The sequence below is a fragment of the Cotesia typhae genome, unplaced genomic scaffold (assembly GCF_013202065.1).
Source record: "Cotesia typhae breed Kobodo isofemale line unplaced genomic scaffold, CoteBio_Ctyphae contig_413, whole genome shotgun sequence".
Classification (NCBI taxonomy): domain Eukaryota; kingdom Metazoa; phylum Arthropoda; class Insecta; order Hymenoptera; family Braconidae; genus Cotesia; species Cotesia typhae.
Window position 1 is genome coordinate 71,918 of NW_027423750.1, and position 25,096 is coordinate 97,013.

The window sequence follows — 25,096 nt, forward strand, 5'->3', positions numbered from 1 at the left end:
GACTTCTAGGCGATGGAATCTTGAACGGTGGAGTCCTACAAGGTGGAATTTTAAATTCCAATAGTGGAACAGGAGGATGTAGTAACTGCGGCCGTCCCAGGTACGTTTTTTAGGTTATGGAAAATATCTTTTGGAAAAGTATAAAGATAATATATATTATATTTGTTCATTATATATTACGTTAATCAATAATATTTTTTCAGAGGATGTTAAGATATGACAGCTCAGTAATTCTCTAAATGATGTAGCAAAATATCAGCTGCAATAATAAAGGGATATTTTTCCCCTGTGTTTTAATAATTAATAATTAATGGTTTAAGCGATGATGACCTACACTTTGTTAACTAAAAAAAAAAAAAAAAAAAAAAAAAAAAAAATAAAAAAAAAATAAAAAAAAAAAAAAAAAATAAAATAAAATTTATATCTATAATTTGAAATAACAAAACAATAGTTTTAAAATTTTAATTTATTGTGATTTAAAAAATGATAAATTATTTTTTCTAATTTTACTAAGAAATAATTATATATTTTCATCATGTAGTCTCTGTCTCAAGGAAAATTAATCCGTGTTGCAGTGAAAACGTTAGCGATTAAATAAGTATATATTAATAAAAAAAAAAATAACTTTTACAAGGTACATATGTGTTTTATTATTGATTTGGGTAATTTAGGTTATATTATATTAAGAAAAATTATATTTAATTTTATATATTATTTTATTTTTTTCAGATAGATTATTACAAGATGTGGATTTAATTCCGCAAACCAAATTAGGTTATGTAATAATTGTATAATATTAAGTCGGATAGCAAATGTATTGTTGGACATGTTGTGGTCGAGAGTTTAAAGTTTTGCATCTGCTGAAAAAAATAAAAAAACATAATTATGATTTTATTAAACACCATGAAATAGGACAATTGTAATAATTATCATGATTAATATGAATAAGGTAAAAAAAGAAAATGGCCGCCCGGTATATATATATATATATATATATATATATATATATATATATATATATATATATATATATATATATATATATATATATATATATACTTTATAAAGTAACCAAATAACCAGACAATCGGACGAAAGTAAAAATATACCGTGATTATTTTTAATCGCAACAGGTGTCCTTGGAAACTTGACTAAGGGCGGTAAGACCAATAAGACTATTGCCATCACCGAGATTATTGTTTCATTGCACGTAGGCAATCATGGCGACGAGCAGAATAATGGCAAAAATGAAACGCATCTTGATGTTCTGGAGGATTATATAAAAAATTTTTTTTAAAAAGGTTTAATTTTTCTTTTTTCATCATGATTATGATGATTATAATTATTATGATAATTATGAGACTTTATTTAATAATAAAAAAAAAACCCACGATTTAAATCCTGAGGTTTAGGTGAACTTTTTTGAATTGTAATTTTTGGACAGTAATCGACAGCTTTTTGTATTACTCGCGGTTGTTTTATTAAGTCACCAGTATATAAACAGGTATATGAAAGGGTGAATTTAAATTTCACCTGTGTTGTTTCAAAGACTAACCATTACAAATGCATATGTTATAATCAAAATTACAACAAATCATAACAGAATTAAAAATAAAAATTTCCATATGATTAATGATTAAATGATTAATAACAACCACCATCAGATTATCGAGCTTTAAAAACTATAAAAGCAAAAGTTGTGTTTTTTAACTCTAAGATGAGATAAAAACTTATTCGGAATATTATAGATATAATTCATCAAGCGTTTTTATATATCATTATTGATGAGATTCAGTAAAAAATCTAATTATTAACTAATTTAAATTTTAAAAAGGGTGTTTTTCATTTTAGCAGACCATAACTCGTTGATTTTCGAGCTCCGTGTGTAAAAAAGTTTTATTATTCATTAGCTATAATAAAAAATAATTTTTAAAATATATGCAGAGACTACATAGAGAGTTTATAATTAAAAATTTTCTTCAATAAAATCAAGAAACAGTATTTTTATTTGAATAAAATATATTTGTCTGTGGATAAAATTTCATGGGTTTTGCAATCCACTTGAAAAAACATAGACGTCTTATTCTGATCTGGACTTATTTGGAGTTATCATCAAAATAAAACCCGATAACGAAAAATTTTTTATAATTCTACAAAATAATATTCAAGGTAAAAAAAAAATTTATTTAAACAATTTTTATAAAGCATCCTTTTATTAATCAATTAATTAATATTATATAAAAACATAAACAGATGATATTTTTACATATAATAAAGTATAAAAATAAACATAAAAATCCATATATATATATATAAATGCGTGGTAAAGGTAAATTATACATAAATACATAAAAAATGATTTTATCAATAAAATAAAACTATGTGTTTTATTTTACCACTGGAGCTATCTTTTCAACAAACCGACCAATTATTGGCAATAACTTCATTTTATCAGTTACAAAATCGAGGCAGAAACGAGCTGACTCAAAATTCTTTACAATTAGCCAAGCCACGGCAAAATAAAATCCGTAGACCGCTAATAGATGTACCGCGTACTGTCTGTAACAATTTATTTTTCAAGTTGTATAATATTATAAAATAATAATGAAATTTTAACTTACATTTTAAGATGAAAACGAGCGCGAGGCAAAGTTTCTAGTTTTTCTTTCATGCAGTAGACCCTCGTCCCTAAAATAATGTTTTTTATGTATTCAGCTTCTTCGATAGCGAAGAAATCGATGGAGAATAATTTTTTATCCAATGGATGCATTTCTTCCCATAATTTAATCAACTGTTCGTTCCGGAAGCACCACTCGCGAGTGGTAAAGTACTGAAGGACTTCTAGTCCATCACTTATACGCTTTTGAATGTGTACCATGCTGAAATTTTTTTATTAATATATTATTCTAGAACAAAAACTTATTTAAAAAATCTAAAAATACTTACAAACGTTTCTGCCGGAAAATTAACAATAAGAAATCAATGAAATATGCTGGTAAAATATGAAAAAATATAACGAAAAGGTTGTGGATAAATTTGTTGCTTCTAATATCACCATCAGGATACCAAATTCCGGCTTCAAACGGATAATTGTAGGCAATTGCTTTCCCTTTCTGGACAACATCTGCCCAACTTATTGGCCGGACTCCGCTCTGGGTAATATTATAAACTGGAATATTTTTTGGTCTATATACAAAAATTACGTCACTTGAGACAAACTCAGAAAAAATGATGATACTTGTGATTATAAGTTATTATAATAATATAGGTTGTTAGGCCAATTTTATTTTAAATTAATTTTTTTATTTTTAATATTTAAATTATAAATCCCCATACCTTTGTTCAGTAGAACCAATTGTGTGGCCGATAGCGATAAGAGCATTGACTGCCAAGTCTACTGGAATTAATTGGGCATGGTAGTGTCCATTGCAATGGACCGAACGGATAACTCCTTTTCCAGCGCCCACTATTATACCTACCGGTCCATTTAAACTGTCTACCCATCCTGGAAGTGGTTCTTCCCACGACGGAGTTACTGAAAAATTTTTAATAATTATTAAATTATTTTTTCAAAACTACACAAACTTTGGTAATAAATAAATTTATTACCGATGGAGGGCCGAGCTATGACACAAGGTAATTTCGGGTATTCCTTCGCCACCAGGGTTTCGGCCAGTCGTTTTGAGTACGTGTAAGTATTAGGATGTGGTTCTAATAATCTTAAAATAGATAAATAGATAAATAGATAATCATATTAATTATTAATTTTGTAAATATACTTACTTGGGAGTTAAAAGTTCTAGAGCTTCAGGCTTCAGCCATTGCGTCATGCGCATAACCTCATTCGGGTCTTCAGGAGAATCATAAACACACTCGCCGAGTTCTTCTTGATCGACGTGACAAAACGCGGTACTCAGATGAACAAAGGCCTTTAATTTTGGAATCTTTTTAGCTAGTTCCAAAACCGCAGCTGTACCAATCGCGTTCATTTCAATCGCATCTTTGAGCTTAGCTTCTAGCTTAAGTGTTGCCGCAAAATGGAAGATTATATCAACTTCGTTAATCAGAAGATTTTGCTGGGATTCATTCAATCCAAAATTTTTTTCAACAATGTCACCAGCTAGTACTATTATTTTGCTCAACAGGTGAGGTTTGTTCGCCCGGATTCTGTCAAATATCTGTAATTTTTTTACAAAATTATTAATCAAATAATTAACTCAGGTATTCAATATAATAAATTAATAATTAAATATAAACACACCGGTAACTTAAACATATCATCAAGTCTCATTTCCGGTGATCGTCCTCGCTTGGCTCTCATTAGAATATAAATACGGGTCAAGTCGCTACAACTGTACAGCAATTTTTCTAGTAAGACCTTGCCCATGAACCCTGATGCGCCTGTTACGAAAATTGTTTTCCCTTTGTAGAACTTTTGTATTGGGCTCAGCTCCATCTTGTCTTCCATATCTTGTCGTTGCCTTAAATATACAATAACACGCTATTGTTAATTATTTACATCAAATATATCCAATAAAATCAAAATTATAACAACAATGATTACGCAATATTGAATAATACTCAAGTTAGCGATCAGCTGTCAATTTCAAAAATTTTTTTAACAAATTAATTACAATAAAAAAATTTAATTAATCTTCTTACAATTGGTCATCAAGTTCAAGATTATGTTTGTTTATTCAGACTCCTAACGCTGACGTAACCACACACCGTATCGGCCATCATCTGTAGTACTGCCAATCACAGTTACAAAAAAAAAAAAAAAAAAAAAAATGAAAAATTTCCGATCCATGCATTAAAGCTTAATTGTTGTCTTCTCGTTAAATTATAGAGATAAATTTTTTAAAATTTCAACACATTAATTATTATAGTAAGATAACATATTATTTTTATCAAGTACCCAGTAAAATTCCAGACATTATTTCTTCAGACTAAATTGCGTCTAATCGATTTTTATTTGTGAGTTATTACGAGAGTAATTCGGCTTACCTTTAATATAAATTATCTATATATATATATATTAACTGTTACAGTGTTACACAAGTTGTGAGCGGAGTGTCAGGAAGTTGCAGAAAGAGAAATGCACTGAGATTATTGACCGGTAAAGTATCTTAAAAAAAGGATAAATCGTTTTTAAATAAATCGCATAAAGATTGATTATATTTTCATTCTTAATGCTGGTAAGTTATTTAATACACGGTTACATATTAAACATTTTTAAATATAATTATACTTGATTAATAATTTATAATTTTACAGAGAGGAAATATATATATATATATATATATATATAGATGTGGCTGCAGTCGCGGCTTTTCTAAAACTGACAGATTTCAATCGTAGAGAAGAATAATAGCTAGAGATTATATTTAAATTACCGTAATGCGATGATTATAATTATATATATATATATATATATATATATATATATATATATATATATATATATATATATATATATGCAAGAATCATAGATATATGAGGATATGTGTGATATGTGATGGTTGCGTGTGAGAACAGTAATGAGGAATAGAAGTTGAACAAGTTATAAACTGATCAGTTTCCTGTGGTCTTTTGACGTTTATTATATTGAGTTATGAAGGATTAAGAGCAGGTTTTGTATTATATTATAGTTAGAAATTATTAAATTAACTGTAACTGTGACGGAATTTTTTTATGGTTATTAATCAAATTATCATTTTTATTCATTACGATTTAGATTTAAACATAAAAGTCTCAAGTTTATAATTTTATACATTCGTATTTTAGCATCGCTAAATTATTCGAAAAGAGTTTCGTTTCAAGAACATCAATTCAAGGTTTTTAATAGCTGTCACATTTTAAACTTTTAATTTTTACAAAGTAACTGATTGAATTAATGAACTGTCATTTTTATTCAGATTTTTATCTGCTCAATATTATTTTTATATAATTTAATTTATCTTATAAAAGATAAAAAAGTGGAAAAAAAAAAAAAAAAAAAAAAAAAAAAAATTCTTGCGTTATAATTATCTCTCCATGTATATGATCCAATTTCTTTACCAGATTTTTTTAATTTAATAAATCGCCCGTAACATACATATTATTTATTACACAACAATTTATGTAAACAATTGAATTTTCTAGAAATTAATTTTAATTACATAATATTCAAATTTTTGTATTTTATTATATTCTTGATCTTAAAAAAATTTTCTGTAAATTATTTTATAAGGATATTAATTTTTTTTTATATATAAATTTAAAAGAAACTGCAATTAAAAACTAATTATTTAAACATCTGTGCCAATTTCATGCTAAAGGTTAATAATGGCCAGCTGTTGAAATATTTTATTATAAAATCACTAGAGTTACGTTATTTTAATGTTAATGAATAAATATTTTATTAAATTAAAATTTAAAAAAATCAAGTACTTGAAAAGTAACTGACGCATTATGGATTATAAAGAGTAATATTACTTAAAATTTAACCGGTTATGAAAAATGACAAGCTTACCTAATTGAGTGTTATTAAATTAAAACAAATACAATCTTTTTTTTTTTTTTTTTTTTTTTTCCCATTTTTTTATATTTAATTGAATGTAAAAAATTATCAACTTAAAATATTAATTTAACGCTTATCAGTATTTCTGGTAATTATTTTTCTATTTATTCAAAGTTATTGTTGCAGATATTGATATGATGGACAATGTTTTGATGGCATAGATTTGAATATACTAAAAAAAACAAATTAACATTCTACAAAATAGAAAGATTTTAAATAAAAAAATAATCTAATTTATTCACGTTACTTAGTTTAATTAATTATTGAAATTTTTAATTAGGTACAAAAAAGAAAAGAAGAAATAAACAAAGTAGTTTTATTCTACTTGATGAAAAAATTTTTAAAAGAAGAATATTATTTATAAAAATGTTTGACTTACCAAAATTAAAGTAAAAAAAAAAAAAAAAAAAAAATGAAAAATGGAGCAAGTAGTAGTCACCAGTAGTTAGTGGATCAGGCAAAGTGTTGAAGTTTAAAAACAAACTAAGTTAAAGTTTGCACCTAGAAGTACAATCTCTTGCTCCCACCTCGAAATAGAGTTATGATCGTAAAGTGGACACTAGTTGGGCAGCCCCAACTCAATTCCCTCTACAATCTACAATATTTGTGAGTTTATCTTCCTCATCTCTATGTAAGCAACATTTAAGCGCAACAGGGCATCTCTCTTCTATGTACCCATTCACTTAATCCTCATTTCACATATCTTATGTGTACTATCTTGCTAAATATCTTCTTTAATATATATTTATATATCTTCTCAACAAGCCATACTGAATTTTAAGCAATATTTACGCTTTTTATAATAAAAAAACCCTGATAAATCATCGGCTGAATTATTGTTATTCGTATGGCATTAATGGAAAGAGGGTATTTCTTCTGGACTTTGCTATCAGAGACAATTTCAATTTTTTTTTTTAAATTATTATTCTTACTGCAAAATAAATTATAGTCACACAATTGCGTAATATAAATTTTTTATAGCCAATTGTTTACAAAAAATTAAAAAAACCTTTATTACTATTAAGAAAAAAATTTCTCCGAAAAATGAAAAAAAAAAAAATATAATTACATCTTGTGTAAATTGTAATGACTTTTATATTATCATAATTATTATTAATCTGTTCATACGTAATCAAATCACGTGCATTAATTCAAATGTATAGAAAATTATGTAAACATTATATTAATACAAAAGCGTATTAATTATTGTTAACACTTGAATGAAAAAAAAAAAAAAACACACACCGTTTACAATCATTGTAATTATCCTGATTGTTTGTTAATAATAATAATAATAAATAATAATAATAATAATAATAATAATAATAATAATAATAATAATAATAATAATAATAATAATAATAATAATAATAATAATAATTATTATTATTATTATTATTATTATTATGTATTGTGTATTATGTATTATGTATGTATTATTATTATTATTATTATTATTATTATTATTATTATTATTATTATTATTATTATTATTATTATTATTATTATTATTATTATTATTATTATTATTATTAGCTTGCAACTAGCGTCGCAAAATGACAAGGAACTGAAGAAGAAAAAAAAATATAAAAAATCCTTAAATTGGGTCAGACACTTTTGTGTGGAGATAAGTTTGCAAATTTGCTCAATTTAAATAAAATGTAATAGCAATGCTTGAATATTTGAATAAGATATTTTAGTGTGTAAATAAAAAATCTACGAGTAAAAGTATGTGTCTATGAAAAAAATTTAAGTTTCACTTTTCTCAGTAAACGGGCAGTGTCGCAATACACCACGTATATCTATATTTTAGTTATATATTGATATTTCGCCAAAGATAATCAATTAATTCCGACATTAAATTGGGTAATAACTAGCTAAGTTATTGTAAGCGTTTTATATTTTATTTTTATTGTTATTTTATTTATAAATTAATAGTATAAATATTTTATTTTTATTTATTTTGCATATATTAATAGTATGTAGTGTTAATGTAAAACAGCGATAATCAATTTAAAATTTAACAATTTTTATTAAAAAATAATTATAATTATTTTATTTTCTTATTTGTCATTATATTGTTATTTTTTTTTCATAACGATATCGCGGTCGCTTAACAAAATTATTTATTTCAGGTGTTTTATAAATTATAAAAAAATGTAAATATTATTTGGGATGAGATTTTTAGCAGAGATAATAATTTAAACAAATGGTGTTATTTTTGTTTTTAATTTTAAATGAGAAAATTAAAAAAAATTTGTTTTTTTATTTTTTAATTTAATCATGTGGAGTTTAAAAAGTTTTCAACAAAAACTCATTTAGCAAAAATAAATCTTTAAATTCGAATTTAAATAAAATATTATTTTTTTTTTGATAAGATCGAAACTGAATAATATTTATATACGCTTACATTAATATTAATGAACTCATCAAAACTTATTTATTTGTAAATTATAGAAAAAAATTTAATTAATCACGCGATCCATGATCGAATGCTGTTTTTTCGAAGGAAAGTTTTGCTAAAAATTACTTTTAATGTAAACAAGTTTTATATAATGACTAAAGTAATTGCAATAACTCTGTAATTTTCCAAAATTTTGTTTTTTAATTTTATTACGTTCTAGATATTATTTATTTATTATTATTATTATTATTATTATTATTATTATTATTATTATTATTATTATTTTGTTATTAAATGCTCAGGGGGGTTATCCCCGGAGTCCGATTCTCCGAGGGCCCAGCCTGAGCTCCGTCCGTTACTGCTGGACCACTCCGCACAACAAGGCGGTTAGTGATCACAGCAGGCCAAAGTCATTTCCCTTAAGAGACGGAGAGAACCAAGTAAAACAGCCTTCTGCATCCTAACTGCCAAGAACTCAGCTTTTGATGAGCAAGCTGGAACTTTGGCAAGTGAGGATACAAAAGACTGCTTCATCCCTTCTAGGACGCCAACAATCAGGACGACAAGCTTGACACGGTAACCTGGGTAAAGTTTACCAATTTCAAACAGGAGATCCTGATATATTTGTCTTTTGTGCTCTTCTTTGGCTGAGATGTTGTATTCAGCCGGGGCCGAGAACTCAATGACATAAATGTCATGAGTGGCCTTGTCGAAGAGCACAATATCAGGTTTGTTGTGATCTATCCGCCGGGTTGTTGCAAATGGCATGTTCCAATAAATTTTGCAACTGTCATTCTCAACAACCTGGGGAATATCTCCTGGCAAATAAGGCAGCACTGGTGTCACGTCAATACCGTAGCAATGACGAAGATAGTAGTACAGTACTCTCAGGGCAGCATTGTGACGCTGGATATATGCACCTCTCGCCAGCACTGGACATGCCGACAAAAGGTGCATAAGCGTCTCCGGATGTTGTCTACACCTCCTACAGGACGTGTCCGGAAGCTGCACCTGGAGCACCTTGCTACGGTACTCAAGAGTGTTAATGACACCATCTTGGCAGGCAAATATGAACCCTTCAGTCTCGGACATCAGGCCCGCTGACTTTAAGAAGGAAAACGTCAGTTGGATGGACAAGCCATGATCACGCACGTGTTTAAAGAACACGCTGTGCATGGACTTGTCCATCAGTTCGCCAAGGAGTAGTTTTTCCTCGGCGTTCCTGATGACGCTCTTAAATTCCTCCTTTCGGAGTTCCATAAGAGCGTTTATTTCTCCAAGACCAAGGGTTCTTTGCCGCATATATTGCTGCCTTATACAAGAATGACCCCTTATGCGCATTTTCATGTTTATGTACAATTTGCATAAGAAAGTCATCCTCGTCTGCAGTGAAATTGACAACTTCGTGAGTTAAACCCAGGACCAAACGGTCGTGAAGCCGCTCCAAACTCTGCAAACCTCTCCCACCGATGGACCGGGAGAGGTATAATCTGGCGACTGATGAATTGGGGTGCATGCTCCGATTCATATTAATGATCTTACGGGTTTTGATGTCGAGATCTCGTAAATCCTTTCGGGTCCATTTCAGGACACCGAAAGAGTATAGTAAGACTGGGACAGCGAGCATGTTAGTAGCTGAGACTTTGTTTTTGCCGGAAAGTTCGGAGGACCAAATTTTCCGGAGTCTCCTAACATACTCGCTCTGGAGAGTTGTTCGGACTTCAGAGACCGCATGCATGCGGTGCTCTTCCATTCCTAGATATCTATACAACTCCCCGGCGTCTAATTGGCTTAAGACGCTCCCATCCACTAATTCGACATCATCACCAGTATCAGAGCACTTACCCCTCGCCAGATGTACGACCGCACACTTGTCCAACCCAAAAGACATTCCGACATCTCGTGTGTACTCTGCTACGATGTTGAGGGCCGCTTGTAGATGATCTTTATCAGCGCTATACAGCTTCAGATCATCCATGTAAAGCAGATGGGTAATCGGATAGTTTCGATCACCCGGAGGCCCCACAGAGTACCCATGAGTTTTACGGAGAGCAACAGATATAGGCAGCAGTGAAATGCAAAACAGCAGAGGGCTCAAGGAATCGCCTTGGAAGACCCCTCGTTTGTACTCTACAACTCCGGTTACGTGCAATGCGTTTCCACTTCCAATGTGAAATCGCGTTCGCCAGAGCTGCATTGTACGCCGAATGCATTCCACTATTTCGGGATTGACTCCCAGGCATTTGAGTAGATATAAAATCAACTCATGTGGAGTTGAGTCAAATGCCTTGCGATAGTCAATCCAAGCCATTAACAGGTTGCGTTGATAGTAGATCGCATCTTGTAAGACGCATCGATCCACTATCAGGTTCTCCTTGCAACCTGACAGGCCTCTTTACTGCCACGTTGTTCATATATCTGTTGCCATACAGGCTCTATCTGCTGCAAGATACGGTTATTTAAAATTTTTGTAAAAATTTTATAAACCGCATTCAAGCAGGTGATAGGCCTGAAATTCTTAGGGTCAGACAAGTCACCTTTTTTAGGTATCAGTACGGTTCGCCCTTCTACAAGCCAGTCCGGAATCGGATCGTCAGCTCTAATGTATGATGTAAATATGCGGGCCAGATGGAGGTGGGTAGAAGTAAACTTCTTCCACCAAAAGACATTAATGCCGTCTGGTCCCGGGGCAGCCCAATTTTTGCTGCCATTTAGAGCTGAACGAACTTCATCCACACTGACTGCAGGGCTCTCTTCATCAGCATTCTGTCGACGGTGTTCCCGACAGAATACTTTGAAGTCGTGCAGAGCTGGAGTGTTGGCGTTCACGTTTGGTTGATCTCCATACAACTCAGTCCAAAAGCTTCCACCCGCTCAGGTGTTGGATAATTCCCGGTAACATCGGTCTTTGGTGTCAGAAACCGTGAAGGGCTGGATCGAAACAACGAGTTGTCGACCAACCGCTTCAGCCTTTTCTCTAATGACTTTTTAGCAGCCACTAGAGCCCGCAATTTATTAAGAGACTCTTCCTTGATGACATGAAGAGTACTCTTGTTCAGTGTGTGATGACGCCACCGAAGTTCAGCAGCAATGCGCCGAATTCGGGGCGTGTATGGTGTTTGAGTTGTGTCGTACTCAATCACACACTGAATGCGGGAGACCTGTTTCCGGGACATTTCAATTTATTATTATTATTATTATTATTATTATTATTATTATTATTATTATTATTATTATTATTATTATTATTATTATTATTATTATTATTATTATTATTATTATTAATTATTACATAAGTTAATTTACATCCTAGTTTTTTTTTTAACGATATATATTAATTTAAATTCTATATTACAGGAGATTAAAATACATTTTGGAAATATTATCCACAGATTCGGTAGAATCTGGCGCCAAGTTCCGTTCAAAAATTCCGTTGTAAACGGAGCGCCAGACTACCGACTGTGTTTACTGTAAGCAGAATGGTATTTCGAGGTTGCAAAATTTTATTTAATTATATGGTACTCCTTTTTCCAAAATGATATATCATAAAAGTAAATCATACTTTATTTTACTGATATTAATTAATTATAATTAATTATAACATTTAATTCACTTAAAATTATTAAATTTTATCAGCACAAACTATAGTAAGCCCAGAAATTTCGATCCTGACTTTTTTTTCATGGAGAAAAGGAGAAAAGTCACCGCCACAGACTAGATAAAATAAAAATGTGTAGTAATCTTACTATAGATACGCAACTACACTGAAAAAAGTTAATTCACAGCTTGCATCTACAACCACCAGAGTGCACTGGAATTATTTCTACATAAACTGTAGATTCAACGGGATAGCTCACTGAAGAGTTAGAACCCCAAATTTTTTTCTTTTAATTTTTGATTTTTTTTTCTATCACATTTTCAGCTTTTCGTTTATTCTTTATTATTCACTATCAATATTTGATCGTTCTCCATTTATTTATTTTAAAAAGAATTTATTAATAATGTACCTTTAAGTTAGCCCCCCTGTCGCATTTTTTAATATTTTGGTAGCAATTTAGGCCATCAAGCCTGTATTTTTGATTGTTCATGTGTATATTTAACAATTGTTTTCATACTTCATATTTTTTATTTGTTGTTTAATTAACATTTTTAATTAGCTGTATGTATGCATTCTAAATATTTGCACTGCGCATGCGTCAACTTTACGTATATAGACTTTTAGCGCGGTCTTTTGAAAATTATAGTGACAAGCACATCTCATGTGTAAAAAATTAAAAAATTTACGAGTGTAATTTTTTAAGAATTACTATTTAATTAATTCAAATAATTAAAAAAAAATTGTTAAACGTCAGCCAATATCAATGTCATTAAGTAAATAAATAAATAACTAATAAATATTCATTTCATTCTAAATTTTTAAAAATATCGAGAGAATTGTTAATCAATGCATGTACATTTTTTTAATTTTCATCAATTCTATTTTCATGAATACTACGAACTATTAAAAAAAAAAAAAAAAAAAAAAAAAAAAATCCATAACAATTAACAAAAATTTCAATACTTTATTAAAATAAAACTTATTATAAAATTATTAAAAACTACACGTTGCCCTTTTGTCCTGTGACCTCTATAATTGAAATTACAAGAAAAATACACTTACTCTAATAACTGTGCTGGTCAATATAATTTTCAAAAGTCCGCGCTGAAAGTTTAAACGTAAAGTTGACTCATACGCAGTGCAAATATTTAGAATACAAATATTCAGCTTATTAAAAATGTTAATTAAACAAGAAATAAACAATTTGAAGTTGGAACAAAGGTTTTTTGTACATGAACAATTATAATCAGAGGTTATTCCCATTGGATAGTGTACCATTTTATGATTTTGTGGTCGTTGCCGATAGGTTGCAGTGTTATCCCCAATCAAGTGGATTTCAAATAATTGTAATCTTTAGGTGAAAAGTCTTACAATTATGTGCATGGTGTATTCTGTCATTTACTTACTATAATGTCATAATAACAATAACACTAATAATAAAAATTATGAGACTGAAATTAATTATATCGGTAATACCAAATTGAGGTTAAAAATATCATTATCATTATTATTACTGAATGAATTATTGTTATTATTAAATTAATGTGTATTAGAGTATTAAATCCAAATCAACAACTTTTTTAATTCAAAAAAATGTTAAAATTTTTACTGTATATAAATAATAAATGTAAAATCCCTATTAATAAGATAGTTAATCGCTTTTAACCGCGGAGTTGTTTTTGTTCGGATTATTATTTACGAGTAATAATAACGATAAAAATTTTGTTTTTTTAATCGCTATTTAAAATAACATTAGTTTAAAAACTGACTACAATATTTTTTACAGTTAAAAAATTATCAAATATTAAAAATTAAAAAATACTGAAAACTCACATGCGCGTACGCATGCGCGATATATATATATCCCCCCCCCCTCCCCCTCCCCCGCCCCTTCTTTAATTCTAATCTCATTATTATTATCATCATCATCATCATCATCATCATCATCATCATCATTATCATCAAACATATGATGACAGCTCAGAACACCTGCAAAAATGTTTATATTGAATTATAAAACCACTTTTTTAACAACTTACATTAGTTTTACATAATTAAATACCAACAATTATATTAATCATCAGAAATAATGTATCAAAATAACAACAACAACAACAACAACAACAACAACAACAACAACAACAACAACAATAATGTAAATGATAAAATGATTGGAGAACTTGTTAAAGATTATTCGGCTTATATGAAAGTTGATTTACCAAATCAGGTAATTAAATTTTTTTTAAACTTTCAATTCATTACTTTTTATTTTTTATTTATTATTTTAGACATTAAAAATTCATGAAACTATTGAAGAAATTATGATACGGCTTGAAGAATTTGAATCAATTGTTGGAATGGTAAATCTATAAAAAAATTTTTTTCTCTTCCATAAAACTGAACCCTTGTAATAATAATTATAATAAAATTAATATTAATAAAGGTACAGAATTTGCGAGCCGAGTGTACTTTTGAGCATTTAGTGAGGTTCCGATCAATAAATCCCCAATTAATGGAATTGTGCAAGCGAATTGATGCACTGGAGCATGTCGTCGCACGTGCTAACATCGACTTGATGAATTTAGAAGCAGCTGTTGACACGGCTGAGGTTGAATTAGGTGTCAGCACAACAGTATCTGACCGGTTGCTTGGAATTTTTAATCCACTTTCACTATTTGTAAGTCTTTCCATCAATTATTACATCGCAGTGAATGCTGTTGCATTCGAGAAAAAAAAAAAAAAAAACCGATTAAGCCATTTTTTAATACATTATTGCAGAAATCTAAAAGCGAAACTCTGGGAACGACACTTGGAGCAACGTCCAGAATTGAACCAAGCATAGAATTGCCTCCGATTTTCCGAACCAAAGACGCTTTTCAAACTACAATTAGTAATAATAACTAATCTAATAATATTTGCCAAGTATTTTTGCTTTTTTTTTTTTTTTTTTTTTTTTTTTTTTTTTTTTTTTATTATTAATTTAATAAATTAATTATTACACAATCGGTATTGACAGTTTTTTATTTGAGCTTCTTTTTCTCCTATAAAACACCCGTCAGAAATGCAGTGTCTCCACCTTGTCATTTTACCTAGACCACATGTCTTGGTGCAGCATGACCACTTGCTCCAATTATCCCAAATTTTAGCTTTTCTTTCTATATAAAAATTGAATTTACAAAAAATTAAATGACACTGAAGTATAGCAGACTATTAATTAAATAACTTGATTTTCATAAAATTAAGTACCAAAATTACTTCGAGTTTGACACGCAGCCAAAGTACAAGTTCTCAATTGGGATTGTTTTTCATCTAACCCACAATCTCCAACTAAACAATATCTCGTACGTTTTATGTGTCCGATTCCACAAGTTACGCTGCATCCCGACCACTCGCTCCAAGGTGACCACACTTTTGGCTCTTCATCTACAAATTCCAAATTATTTTTTATATCTGTGTATGTAATGGCATTATTAAAAAAAAAAAAATATTTATTATTACTTGAATTTGAATCTTTGTTATTCACATAATTTAATATTACAATTAATAAAAAAAATTTTATCATTTTTACATTAACCTTTGATGTAATATTATTTGTTGTGATATTCAGGCTTTTCAATCATATACAAGTAATATTTTTTTTTTTTGTTTTATTTATAAAAAATATTAACATAAGCTAATAAGATTTTTATTTTTTTAAATTAATTAATTATATTAAGATAAAGATCTATAAATTAATTATTAAAGTCTTAAAAACGTTTTTCTTGAGCGGCCAATCGGAATTTGTCCTTGTAATCTTAATCGGCGAACTGCTTCGCGCAAATGTTTCGGTTGAACGGGACCACTGTCGTTGTATTCTTCCATTACGTCTAAGGCTGTAAATAAATATATAATTAAATAAATAATTAATAAATTATAGAGTATTAACAATTTACCTTTTTCAACAATTTCTCCAACAAAAACTTTAGCAATACCAGACATTGCAATGACAACATTTTGTGATACTGAACACCCTGTTATTGTTTGCATTATCTGTTAAAACAAACATTAATTAATTAATTACTTAAAAATTCACACTAATAATAAATAATTAAAAACATAAAAATACTCTTTTGATGGCAGCTTTTGGAAAAGCAGCTCTTCGAAACATTTCATAACGATCTAGTTGATCTTCAGTGAAATTTGAAACTAGAACCCTGAAAATAAATTTATTTTTATAAAAATAATTTATTTACTATTAATTCAAATCAATTAAAAAATAAAAAATAAAAAATACATACTGCATTTTTTCACGCTCCTCTTCCTCCAATTCTCGTTTATTTTTATCTTTGCTCTCCCGACGATCTTTAATTTCCATAGGCCGTGCTGGAGGCAGTGGCAAACATATAGCTTGCGTAAACAAATCTTCATCTTTATTGCTGATGTTCATTATATCTTCATCATCATCATCATCATCATCATCATTATTATTATTATTATTATTATTATTATTATTATTATTATTATTATTATTATTATTACTATTATTCGTTATTGTGTTTGCATTTATACTTGAACTTGAATTTATACGATCCAAATTAATTATATCATTTTTATCACCAGCGTTTTTTCCCAGCGAACTGGTGATGGGATTTAAATTACTGTCAGTTCCTTCTAATAATAATGACTTGTCCACTTCAGGCTAAAAAAAAAAAAAAAAAAAAAAAAAAAAAAAAAAAAAAAAAAATTGATTAACTAATTTTTTTTTACTTTTTTTGTTATTTTAATTAAAATAATTACCTTAATGTCATGTTCTTCTATTTCAATAAAATCATCCAATTTATTATTACTCAAATAGTTAGAGTTACTTTTTTTAATAGAATCGCTGTCATTAAAAGAATCATCTTTTCCAAATAAATTATCCATTGTCAGTATTTAATAATAAATAAATAAATAAATAAAAAATTAAAAAATCACAAGTGTACTAATTCAAATAACAATTCCAACCTAAAATCAATTCTGCCCTGGACAGCTGGGAGTTATCAAATTTGTGATTGCGCTTTTTCTCTTATTAGACTTTTCAACTAAACTACAGTATCAATATCATCGAGTATACTTGAGTATATTTTAATCCTGGGAGTAAAATCTCAATAAAATTTCTCAGGCTGTCTCTTTCACTCTAAAAGCTGATTAAACGAATAATAGAGACAAAAAAAAAACACGTAACTTTGTCAAGATTTAACTGTTTGAGTGTAAAAAATAGAGTAAAACTAATGATTTACACCAATAAAAGTGCGCTTACGTAGCCGTAGAACTAACCAATTGGCTCTCGCCAGCTGTAGTAACAAATTTTGACAGAAATCAACGTGGTATAAAGTCGATGGTTTTTATAAATACTGTTTACATTTACAATAATTAATAGATCTTTCCATAAGCAAACCGGATATTTTCCACGATTATTAAAAGTGTACTTATATTTTTTATAGATCATTTTTGTTTTTTATTTCAATTAGGTGGGTGGTAATATAATTTTTATTAACCTACACTGGTCTAGATATTTTTGTTAATTTTTTTTTTTTTTTCTTTTGGAGTAGGAAAAATTTTGTTTGATTTTTTTAATTAACTCGCTCTTATTGATTACAGGTGATTATTATTAATATATTCAAGACTAACATGGGGCAATTGACTTTGTTATCTGTGTTTTTGTTACTGGGATTAAGTTTACCTGCTCTTGCATTGAAAGAAGGAGAATGTGAAGGTAAGAATTCCCTACATGTAAAAATTAAAAAAATCATTTTTTAAAGCTATTTATTTTCATTGTTGGCTTAGTAAATATTTATTAATTATTATTATTTTTATTTTTTTTTTTTATATATATATATTATAGTATGTGTGAAAACAATAGACAAATTTGCTGACACGCTAACAGAGGATGTGAGAAAGGATTCAAAAAAAATAGAATCAGAGTTTAAGAAATTCTGTAAAAATACCAAAGGCAAAGAAAATCGTCTTGTAAGTTTTTATTTAATAAATATTTTTAATAACATTGAAGTTGACAGACAGATATTAAAATTTTTTTTAGGAATTTTATAGCAATTAATTTGTTAAAAAAAAATTTTTTAAATTGACAGCTGACCGCTAACTTCAGTATTATTATTTTTAGTGCTACTATTTGGGTGGATTAGAAGATTCAGCTACAGGAATTCTTGTTGAATTGAGCAAACCACTTACATACTCACTGCCATCAGATAAAATTTGTGAGAGATTACGTAAAAAAGATGCTCAAGTTTGTGATCTCAGATTCGGTAGTTATTCATTTATATAAATTAGTATTATAAAAAAAAATTCAATTTGTTAAAGAATTATTTTCAATTGCAGAAAAACAAATCGATCTTGACAAGGTTGATTTGAAAAAATTGAAGGTACGCGACCTGAAGAAAATATTGAATGATTGGGATGAAAATTGCGATGGGTGCATTGAGAAAACAGACTACATTAAACGTATTGAGGAACTTAAACCCAAGTACACTTTTAGTACAAAGAAAACTGAACTCTAAATTAATATTTTTTATTTATTTTTTTGGATTATTAGTTTATTAATAACAACATCTGATACATATTTTTATGTTTAAATTTTAGGTAAATAATACGATAAACTATCAGAATACAAATAAATAAAAAGCCAGTTATATTTATTTTATTCTATCAAACTTTTTAATTGTTAATAATTAATAATATTTACAAACCAAAACATAAAAACATAACAATGACTGTTAATTAATAATTATCAAATCTCCATGTATTATGAGTAAATGGTAAAATAAAAATATTTGTAATAAAAAATAAAAAAAAATTTCATGATTAAAACAAAAAAATGGGACATATTTATAAATGTAAAGCATTGTATCCTGAATCAGCTACTGTAGAAAGTTAAAGCAAGAGAGAAACAGAGGAAGAGACCAAGATAGAAAATATGATAGAACACAGATGTTCTTTCTACACTTTGTATTTAATAAATATTATTTTTATCCTCAGTTTACTTGCAAGCTTCCCTTAATATATACGTTAAAATGTCTTTAAATTCAATATCAATTTTGATATTGATATTTATCCCATTTATAACAATGGAATTCAATTACAGTGAGTACAGTGATACAGATCAGTGTCCCAAGGCAGAGTTTATTGCTGGTCAACTTGGCGTCGTAAATGTCCTTGGATTTTTAGATCCAATCCAGCCATCCAGTTATCGGCAAGCATTCATGTAAAAATTTGTCATTTATAGATTAAATAATTTTAGTTAAAATTATCATTAAAATTTTTAAATATTTTAGGCTTAAAGTATTGAAAAATCAATTGCAACGTTCTGGATTACCCGAAGCACTTTTCTTCGTGATCATCAATAGAGTAAATGAAGAAAAAAATAATTCAATTAGTTCTCTTAAAAGTGCGATAGCTTCGGACATTTTTATAATTGAAGACAACGAACAATTGAATATTTGGAAAGATTTTAACGGCTCGAAGGATCAAGTTCTGGTGATAGACCGGTGTGGGTACTTGGCCTATCAAATTGTAGTCCCGTGGAGCATCCTACATTTTCCTTACGTCAAGGCTGCCATATTGTCGACGCACAAAGACGATCCCTGTGGTCCTTGCGATACTTATGCAACTGTAGTTGAGCTAGATGACGTTGAAACTTCTACTCTTACATTTATTTCTACCTCAGAAGTGACTGACGCCACTGGACCAGATGTGTCTTTTGAAGAAAAGGTTTTACCGGAATTGAAGATAATTATGCACGCGCCTCATTATCATATGAGCGGAGACGTGAGTAAAAAACACGAGTACCTAGTTCTGGAGCACTCAAAGCCGGATTTTCATGGACACTTGGATGTTCCAGATTCAATGGATGAAAGAAGTGGCAAACTAGGAGACGGATTGATTATTTCTGACAGTACTGTTTATGAACGCGATCAAGGTCCAGGATTTTTTGGAGAAGTTGCTGACATTTGGCGGAATTCCGAGATTTTTGATCAGGAAGTCGATGAAGAAGAGTTCAGTGACAAGTTACAAGTTAATCAGTCTACAGAGAGTAATTATGAAGAAGAAGAAGAAGAAGAAGAAATAAAGAGTAAATTAATTGCGCATTACAATAAATTATTGCCATGGATTTATTATGTCCTTAAAAAATGAAATAGTTAAAAAAAAAAAAAAAAAAAATCTATGTTAATAAAAATTTTTATATATATATATATATATAAACGATTTGTGCACAATAGTTTATAAATCTAAATAGGGTGCATAATAAATAAGTTATTCTTACGAAGGTTGCGTGACCATAATCGCGCTTTAATATTCAATAAGAAACTAAATATAAAACACTCTTAATATTTCTTCTTTGGTAGATATTACTTATTTAATAAATAAAATGATATTATTTTTTTGCGCAAAAGCAAACTTTATTATTAATACCTGTATATTCATGCAAATTGTCCTCTGAATATTTTATGACCGGAGATCTGAAATAAAATGAAATATTATTTTTTTTTTTCTGAGTAATTCTTACCTCAGTATTAAACATGAACAAAGAAAGCAATCAACTCTGGACAGAAGAATCGATAAACGCATTAGGATTGTACAAAATAATAACTAAAATAATTTGTTCATGGCCTCTTGAGCCTCGCAATATTTATTGGAAAATCCGAATAACTTTTTTGCTTTTATTTTTGGTAAATTATTTTAATTTTATATAAATTCCAGAGTGTTTAATAAATTAAAATTATTTATTCTACACTCTGAAATAAATAAAAATACCTCCTTTATAATTATATTTTATTAAAACTTAAAGATTATATCAGGTTTTATTTTAAGTGAAGAATTAGTCGATCACTGTGGCCCCGCAGGAGACATTGTTTTTATATTTGGACTCTTTGTAACCGCAGTCTCCGCTATTTTTAAAATAATACTACTGAATGTCTACCATGACAATATGTTGTGGATAATTACCAATATAATGACCGACTGGCAGAATGCAAAAAATAGTTATTACCAAAAAACAATAATGCTCAAATACTCATCGCTTAATCGCGTATTGCTCTACATAGTTCTGACACCCTTGATGTTTTACATAGTAAAATTATCAAGCGAACGGATTCCTTACACAACTACAATTAACAATGTTACTGTTTTGATTCGAACAACACCTGCCAGCTCTGAATGTTGGAGTTATGCAGATACTCCGCTAATTATTTACATTATCCGATTTATTTGTCGCATCATTGAATTCTGCATCTACAATATTGCCAGCGGTGGAGTTGATCTTTATTTTTTTTGTTATAGTTATGCACATTTGTGGACAAGTTGAAATACTAGCCTCAAATTTTCGAGAATTAATTAACGAAAAGAATAATACAAAATTAAATAAAAAAGAATTTATAATTATTATTAAACGGAAGAAATACTTGTTGAATTTAATAAATTGTCTTCAGAAATCTTTTGAGTTTTCGATACTTGTTGTATTGTTGGTATCTACTATTCAATTGAATGTTATTGGTAATTAAAATTATTATTTTTCATAAAATTTTTTAATTAAAAAAAAAAAAAAAATATATATATATATATATATTATTATTATTATTTTTTTTTTTTAAGCTTATACAGTTCTTTTTTATATGAAAGAAAACAATGTAAAGGCAGCTATTGAGCTGACATGTGGAACATTTTTCTACGTTTTTACAGAATTATATATTTATTGTTACATCGGTGATAAACTGTCTTCACACATTGACAACTTGTATTTATCTATTTACGAATCCTGTTGGTATAATTTTCCTCTGTATGCACTTAAAGACCTGGTTTTCATAATGATGATGAAGAATAATTGCGAATTTAAATTAACAGCTGGTAAAATTTATATTATAAATTTAGTAAACTTTAAAAATATTGTTAAAACAATGGGTTCTTTTTTTTCTATTATGAGATTGAAAGTTTATCAATAAAATATTTTTACAAGTTTTAATCCATCAAGTAATAAATAAATACAGTAAAAAAATTTTAAACCTAATTTTCTTCCTCAGTAAGATCATCAGAATCAAGATCATAAAATTTTTTTCGAGGAATTTCATCATCAGAGCTGCTGGCTTCGGTGTTGGAAAGACTCAAAGCATCAGAGGGATCCGTAGTATCATTATCACTGTCACTGTCATTGTCATTGTCATTGTCACTGTCACTGTCACTGTCACTGTCACTGTCACTGTCACTGTCACTGTCACTGTCACTATCACTGTCACTATCACTGTCACTGTCACTGTCACTGTCACTGCTAGAGTCAGTATCAGTGTTGGATTCACTTTGGTTTTTAAGTTCAAGCTTTTCAAATCCATCCACGACACTATTGACAAAGTACTCGGGGAAATTTTCATCAATATCAATCCTAATGTCATCATTTTTCTTCTCTTCTTCTAAAATGGACCATCCAGCAGCCTCAAGTTCTACGAGATCAAGCCCCAGGTCTTTTTTCTTGATCTCCACGGCTTCTAGCTCCTCGATCACCTTATTTAGAATATTCTCAGGCGCTTGTTGGAGCCAGATAAGGTAATCGCGGATGTACAGTTGATTCAAAACATACCGCGGCTCGTATGAATTGTTGAATAGATCGTATATTTCACACAGTCGCTTCACTGAAAATTTTTTCCCAAGTTTCAGCATCGCCTTGACATCCTCCAGGACCTTAATCGACATCTCCCAGTTTCGGTAGATCGGGTAGCACAGCGATCGTCTCACCATAGTTTTAACAACCTGATCCATTGACGAGTAGCTCTCAAACCAACACAAAGTTCCGCTGAGTTTGTTAATGTCCCAACTGCTCTCGCTGGTGTTTTCTCCGGTGGTAACTCGGTGGTTGTACGAACTGGAGAATAAAATGTCTACGAGGCCGTAAAGCGCTGTTTGGATCTCTTGTTTTTCAAAAAGAAATTCTTTGTTGGGAAGTTCTTTTAGAATATCTTTTTCGCGGTCTGTAAATTCAACTTCTTCTGGCTTGAAGCTTATCCAGGAAGGAATAAACTCCAGGATTGACTTCATAGCTCCCTGGGGTTGGAACAAATCGGCCATATAGTGGTCGTCACTGAAATTGTTGAGTTCGTCAGACTCACGGAGAGAAGAACGCATTGTTGGTAATGTTAAATCAGGTGTTGGTAAATCTACGACGTCTTTCAACCAACCTTCCTAAAAAAAAAAAAAAATTCATTTTTTTTTTTATTATTGTTAATAATTTATGATAGTATAATTTTATAAAAAAATTTACTTCGAAAGGTCCAAGAGCGTTTGAAATTTTATTTCCGAATCCATATTTTGGAGCGTTCATTAAAATGTTTATTGGTAATGAACCTGCTGGGTTCTGGGGCATATACCACTCGTCACTAGATGATTTCTCATCCAAACATTCATTTGCTACAGCTGGATTCCCTGATAAAGTAATAATCATCAATTATAGTTAATAATTATGCTAACTTTATTTTCATTAATAATTGTATATTTATCAGAAAAAAATTTATATAAATTAAAAATTCTTACCAATAACTTCAATATTAGCAGTTAAATTTTCTTTCTTTTTTGAAGGTGCCAGCAAAGTCGTGATCATGTCCAGATTATCAAAATGTTCACCGGGAGTTACTTTCGAAAATCTAAATAAAAATTTTCCCGTATCACAATCGTATGATCCGAAAGATTTGTCATTCTCGACGATTTCTCCAGGTAATTTCAATCTAAAAAACAATAATTATCACTTTCAATTAAATTAAACAAAATATAGAATTGTAAAAAATTAATGAAACTTACCGTAAATAATAAGGCGAAGAGAAAAAGCGAAAATCTGTTTTTTCGACGTAAACTTCAGTATCTTTTATGTTTGCATAAGGTGCGTAGATATTAATCGTTAATTCTTTATCATCTTGAATCAATTCAAATCTCGGAGTCAACATTTTTTTTCTAAAAAAATTTTTATTTTTGTTAAATCTGAAATAAATAAATAATTAAAAATTCAATTTAATTAATAATACTGAAGTTTGCACTCAGCTGTTAATTATAAAAATTTTTTTTAATTGTCACGTGTTAATTTTAATATTCTGTATTTCTCACACAAATTAAAAACTCGGGAGTGATACTCACGTTTGTAATTAAATTTATTTTTATAAATTAAAAATAAAATCACAAGATATTTTCTGTTATACTTATGATGCTATTTTTTATATTATAAAAGATAAACAGTTGATGCTATTTATATTACAGTTATGACAATAATAATTGTTGATAAACTATATTTTGTATATTTTAGGTTATAAATTGCTAGATATAAACATTAAATCTATAGACGCTAACTGAATTCTTACATTTCCACAGCGCCAGCAAACTAGAAACAGGAATGTCGGTAAATTATCAAAGAATACAAACTATACTCCATAATAATAATAATAATAATAATAATAATAATAATAATAATAATAATAATAATAATAACAACAACAACAACAACAACAACAACTAAAATTTTCTTTAAGAG

General features: G+C 29.0%; 6 protein-coding genes across 11 annotated transcripts; 4 read left to right on the forward strand and 2 right to left on the reverse strand.

The window, feature by feature from the left end:
* Nucleotides 1-1,336: 1,336 nt before the first annotated feature.
* On the reverse strand, nucleotides 1,337-7,657 carry LOC141527909 (putative fatty acyl-CoA reductase CG5065). 5 transcript variants are annotated; one of them, XM_074243653.1, is made up of 8 exons: nucleotides 6,942-7,657; nucleotides 4,262-4,481; nucleotides 3,784-4,178; nucleotides 3,610-3,719; nucleotides 3,337-3,535; nucleotides 2,947-3,186; nucleotides 2,622-2,879; nucleotides 1,337-2,559 (listed from the first exon to the last, which is right to left on the reverse strand). In XM_074243653.1, exons 2-8 carry the CDS (start codon nucleotides 4,466-4,468, stop codon nucleotides 2,388-2,390), a joined length of 1,581 nt encoding a protein of 526 aa, XP_074099754.1. In that variant the 5' UTR covers nucleotides 4,469-4,481; nucleotides 6,942-7,657; the 3' UTR covers nucleotides 1,337-2,387. The 5 variants fall into 5 exon arrangements, with proteins under 5 accessions (XP_074099754.1, XP_074099752.1, XP_074099751.1 ...); XM_074243651.1 differs by lacking the exon at nucleotides 6,942-7,657 and adding an exon at nucleotides 5,008-5,218; XM_074243650.1 differs by lacking the exon at nucleotides 6,942-7,657 and adding an exon at nucleotides 4,663-4,751.
* A 6,847-nt stretch (nucleotides 7,658-14,504) lies between these two features.
* Blos4 (biogenesis of lysosome-related organelles complex 1 subunit 4) lies at nucleotides 14,505-15,536 on the forward strand. The gene is made up of 4 exons (XM_074243531.1): nucleotides 14,505-14,791; nucleotides 14,853-14,924; nucleotides 15,008-15,241; nucleotides 15,343-15,536. Exons 1-4 carry the CDS (start codon nucleotides 14,654-14,656, stop codon nucleotides 15,466-15,468), a joined length of 570 nt encoding a protein of 189 aa, XP_074099632.1. The 5' UTR covers nucleotides 14,505-14,653; the 3' UTR covers nucleotides 15,469-15,536.
* A 658-nt stretch (nucleotides 15,537-16,194) lies between these two features.
* LOC141527838 (protein SHQ1 homolog) lies at nucleotides 16,195-24,883 on the reverse strand. Of its 2 annotated transcripts, XM_074243529.1 has the most exons (9): nucleotides 24,706-24,878; nucleotides 24,376-24,552; nucleotides 24,112-24,302; nucleotides 23,843-24,003; nucleotides 22,702-23,763; nucleotides 16,842-16,894; nucleotides 16,670-16,757; nucleotides 16,497-16,593; nucleotides 16,195-16,436 (listed from the first exon to the last, which is right to left on the reverse strand). In XM_074243529.1, exons 2-9 carry the CDS (start codon nucleotides 24,516-24,518, stop codon nucleotides 16,303-16,305), a joined length of 1,929 nt encoding a protein of 642 aa, XP_074099630.1. In that variant the 5' UTR covers nucleotides 24,519-24,552; nucleotides 24,706-24,878; the 3' UTR covers nucleotides 16,195-16,302. The 2 variants fall into 2 exon arrangements, with proteins under 2 accessions (XP_074099630.1, XP_074099629.1); XM_074243528.1 differs by lacking the exons at nucleotides 16,195-16,436; nucleotides 16,497-16,593; nucleotides 16,670-16,757; nucleotides 16,842-16,894 and having other exon boundaries at nucleotides 22,496-23,763; nucleotides 24,376-24,525; nucleotides 24,706-24,883.
* Nucleotides 17,735-19,235, forward strand: Manf (mesencephalic astrocyte-derived neurotrophic factor). Its single transcript, XM_074243532.1, has 5 exons — nucleotides 17,735-18,053; nucleotides 18,184-18,298; nucleotides 18,428-18,552; nucleotides 18,704-18,845; nucleotides 18,919-19,235. The coding sequence occupies exons 2-5, from the start codon at nucleotides 18,214-18,216 to the stop codon at nucleotides 19,095-19,097; spliced, it is 531 nt and encodes a 176-aa protein (XP_074099633.1). The 5' UTR covers nucleotides 17,735-18,053; nucleotides 18,184-18,213; the 3' UTR covers nucleotides 19,098-19,235.
* On the forward strand, nucleotides 19,373-20,967 carry LOC141527839 (uncharacterized). The gene is made up of 2 exons (XM_074243530.1): nucleotides 19,373-19,801; nucleotides 19,872-20,967. The coding sequence occupies exons 1-2, from the start codon at nucleotides 19,611-19,613 to the stop codon at nucleotides 20,728-20,730; spliced, it is 1,050 nt and encodes a 349-aa protein (XP_074099631.1). The 5' UTR covers nucleotides 19,373-19,610; the 3' UTR covers nucleotides 20,731-20,967.
* On the forward strand, nucleotides 21,102-22,535 carry LOC141527943 (uncharacterized). The gene is given in 4 exon segments (XM_074243717.1): nucleotides 21,102-21,266; nucleotides 21,386-21,862; nucleotides 21,864-22,095; nucleotides 22,189-22,535. Coding segments are annotated over 4 exon segments (1,206 nt in total). The 5' UTR covers nucleotides 21,102-21,116.
* Nucleotides 24,884-25,096: the final 213 nt, after the last annotated feature.

Bases quoted from the DNA above. Each gene is read 5' to 3' on its own strand.
- LOC141527909 (XM_074243653.1), bottom strand. From the start codon at position 4,468: ATGGAAGACAAGATGGAGCTGAGCCCAATACAAAAGTTCTACAAAGGG. The intron at 4,179-4,261 runs GTGTGTTTATAT...AAAAAATTACAG, and splicing joins ATGATATGTTTAAGTTACCG to ATATTTGACAGAATCCGGGC. The intron at 3,720-3,783 runs GTAAGTATATTT...ATCTATTTTAAG, and splicing joins CTAGAACTTTTAACTCCCAA to ATTATTAGAACCACATCCTA.
- LOC141527838 (XM_074243529.1), bottom strand. From the start codon at position 24,518: ATGTTGACTCCGAGATTTGAATTGATTCAAGATGATAAAGAATTAACG. The intron at 16,895-22,701 runs GCTTTGAGTCTT...GATCGTCGGGAG, and splicing joins ATACTACGGATCCCTCTGAT to AGCAAAGATAAAAATAAACG. The intron at 16,758-16,841 runs GTATGTATTTTT...ATTTATTTTCAG, and splicing joins GAGGAGCGTGAAAAAATGCA to GGTTCTAGTTTCAAATTTCA.
- Manf (XM_074243532.1), top strand. From the start codon at position 18,214: ATGGGGCAATTGACTTTGTTATCTGTGTTTTTGTTACTGGGATTAAGT. The intron at 18,299-18,427 runs GTAAGAATTCCC...TATATATTATAG, and splicing joins GAAAGAAGGAGAATGTGAAG to TATGTGTGAAAACAATAGAC. The intron at 18,846-18,918 runs GTAGTTATTCAT...TTTCAATTGCAG, and splicing joins AGTTTGTGATCTCAGATTCG to AAAAACAAATCGATCTTGAC.
- Blos4 (XM_074243531.1), top strand. From the start codon at position 14,654: ATGTATCAAAATAACAACAACAACAACAACAACAACAACAACAACAAC. The intron at 14,792-14,852 runs GTAATTAAATTT...TTATTATTTTAG, and splicing joins AAGTTGATTTACCAAATCAG to ACATTAAAAATTCATGAAAC. The intron at 14,925-15,007 runs GTAAATCTATAA...ATATTAATAAAG, and splicing joins TTGAATCAATTGTTGGAATG to GTACAGAATTTGCGAGCCGA.
- LOC141527839 (XM_074243530.1), top strand. From the start codon at position 19,611: ATGTCTTTAAATTCAATATCAATTTTGATATTGATATTTATCCCATTT. The intron at 19,802-19,871 runs GTAAAAATTTGT...TAAATATTTTAG, and splicing joins AGTTATCGGCAAGCATTCAT to GCTTAAAGTATTGAAAAATC.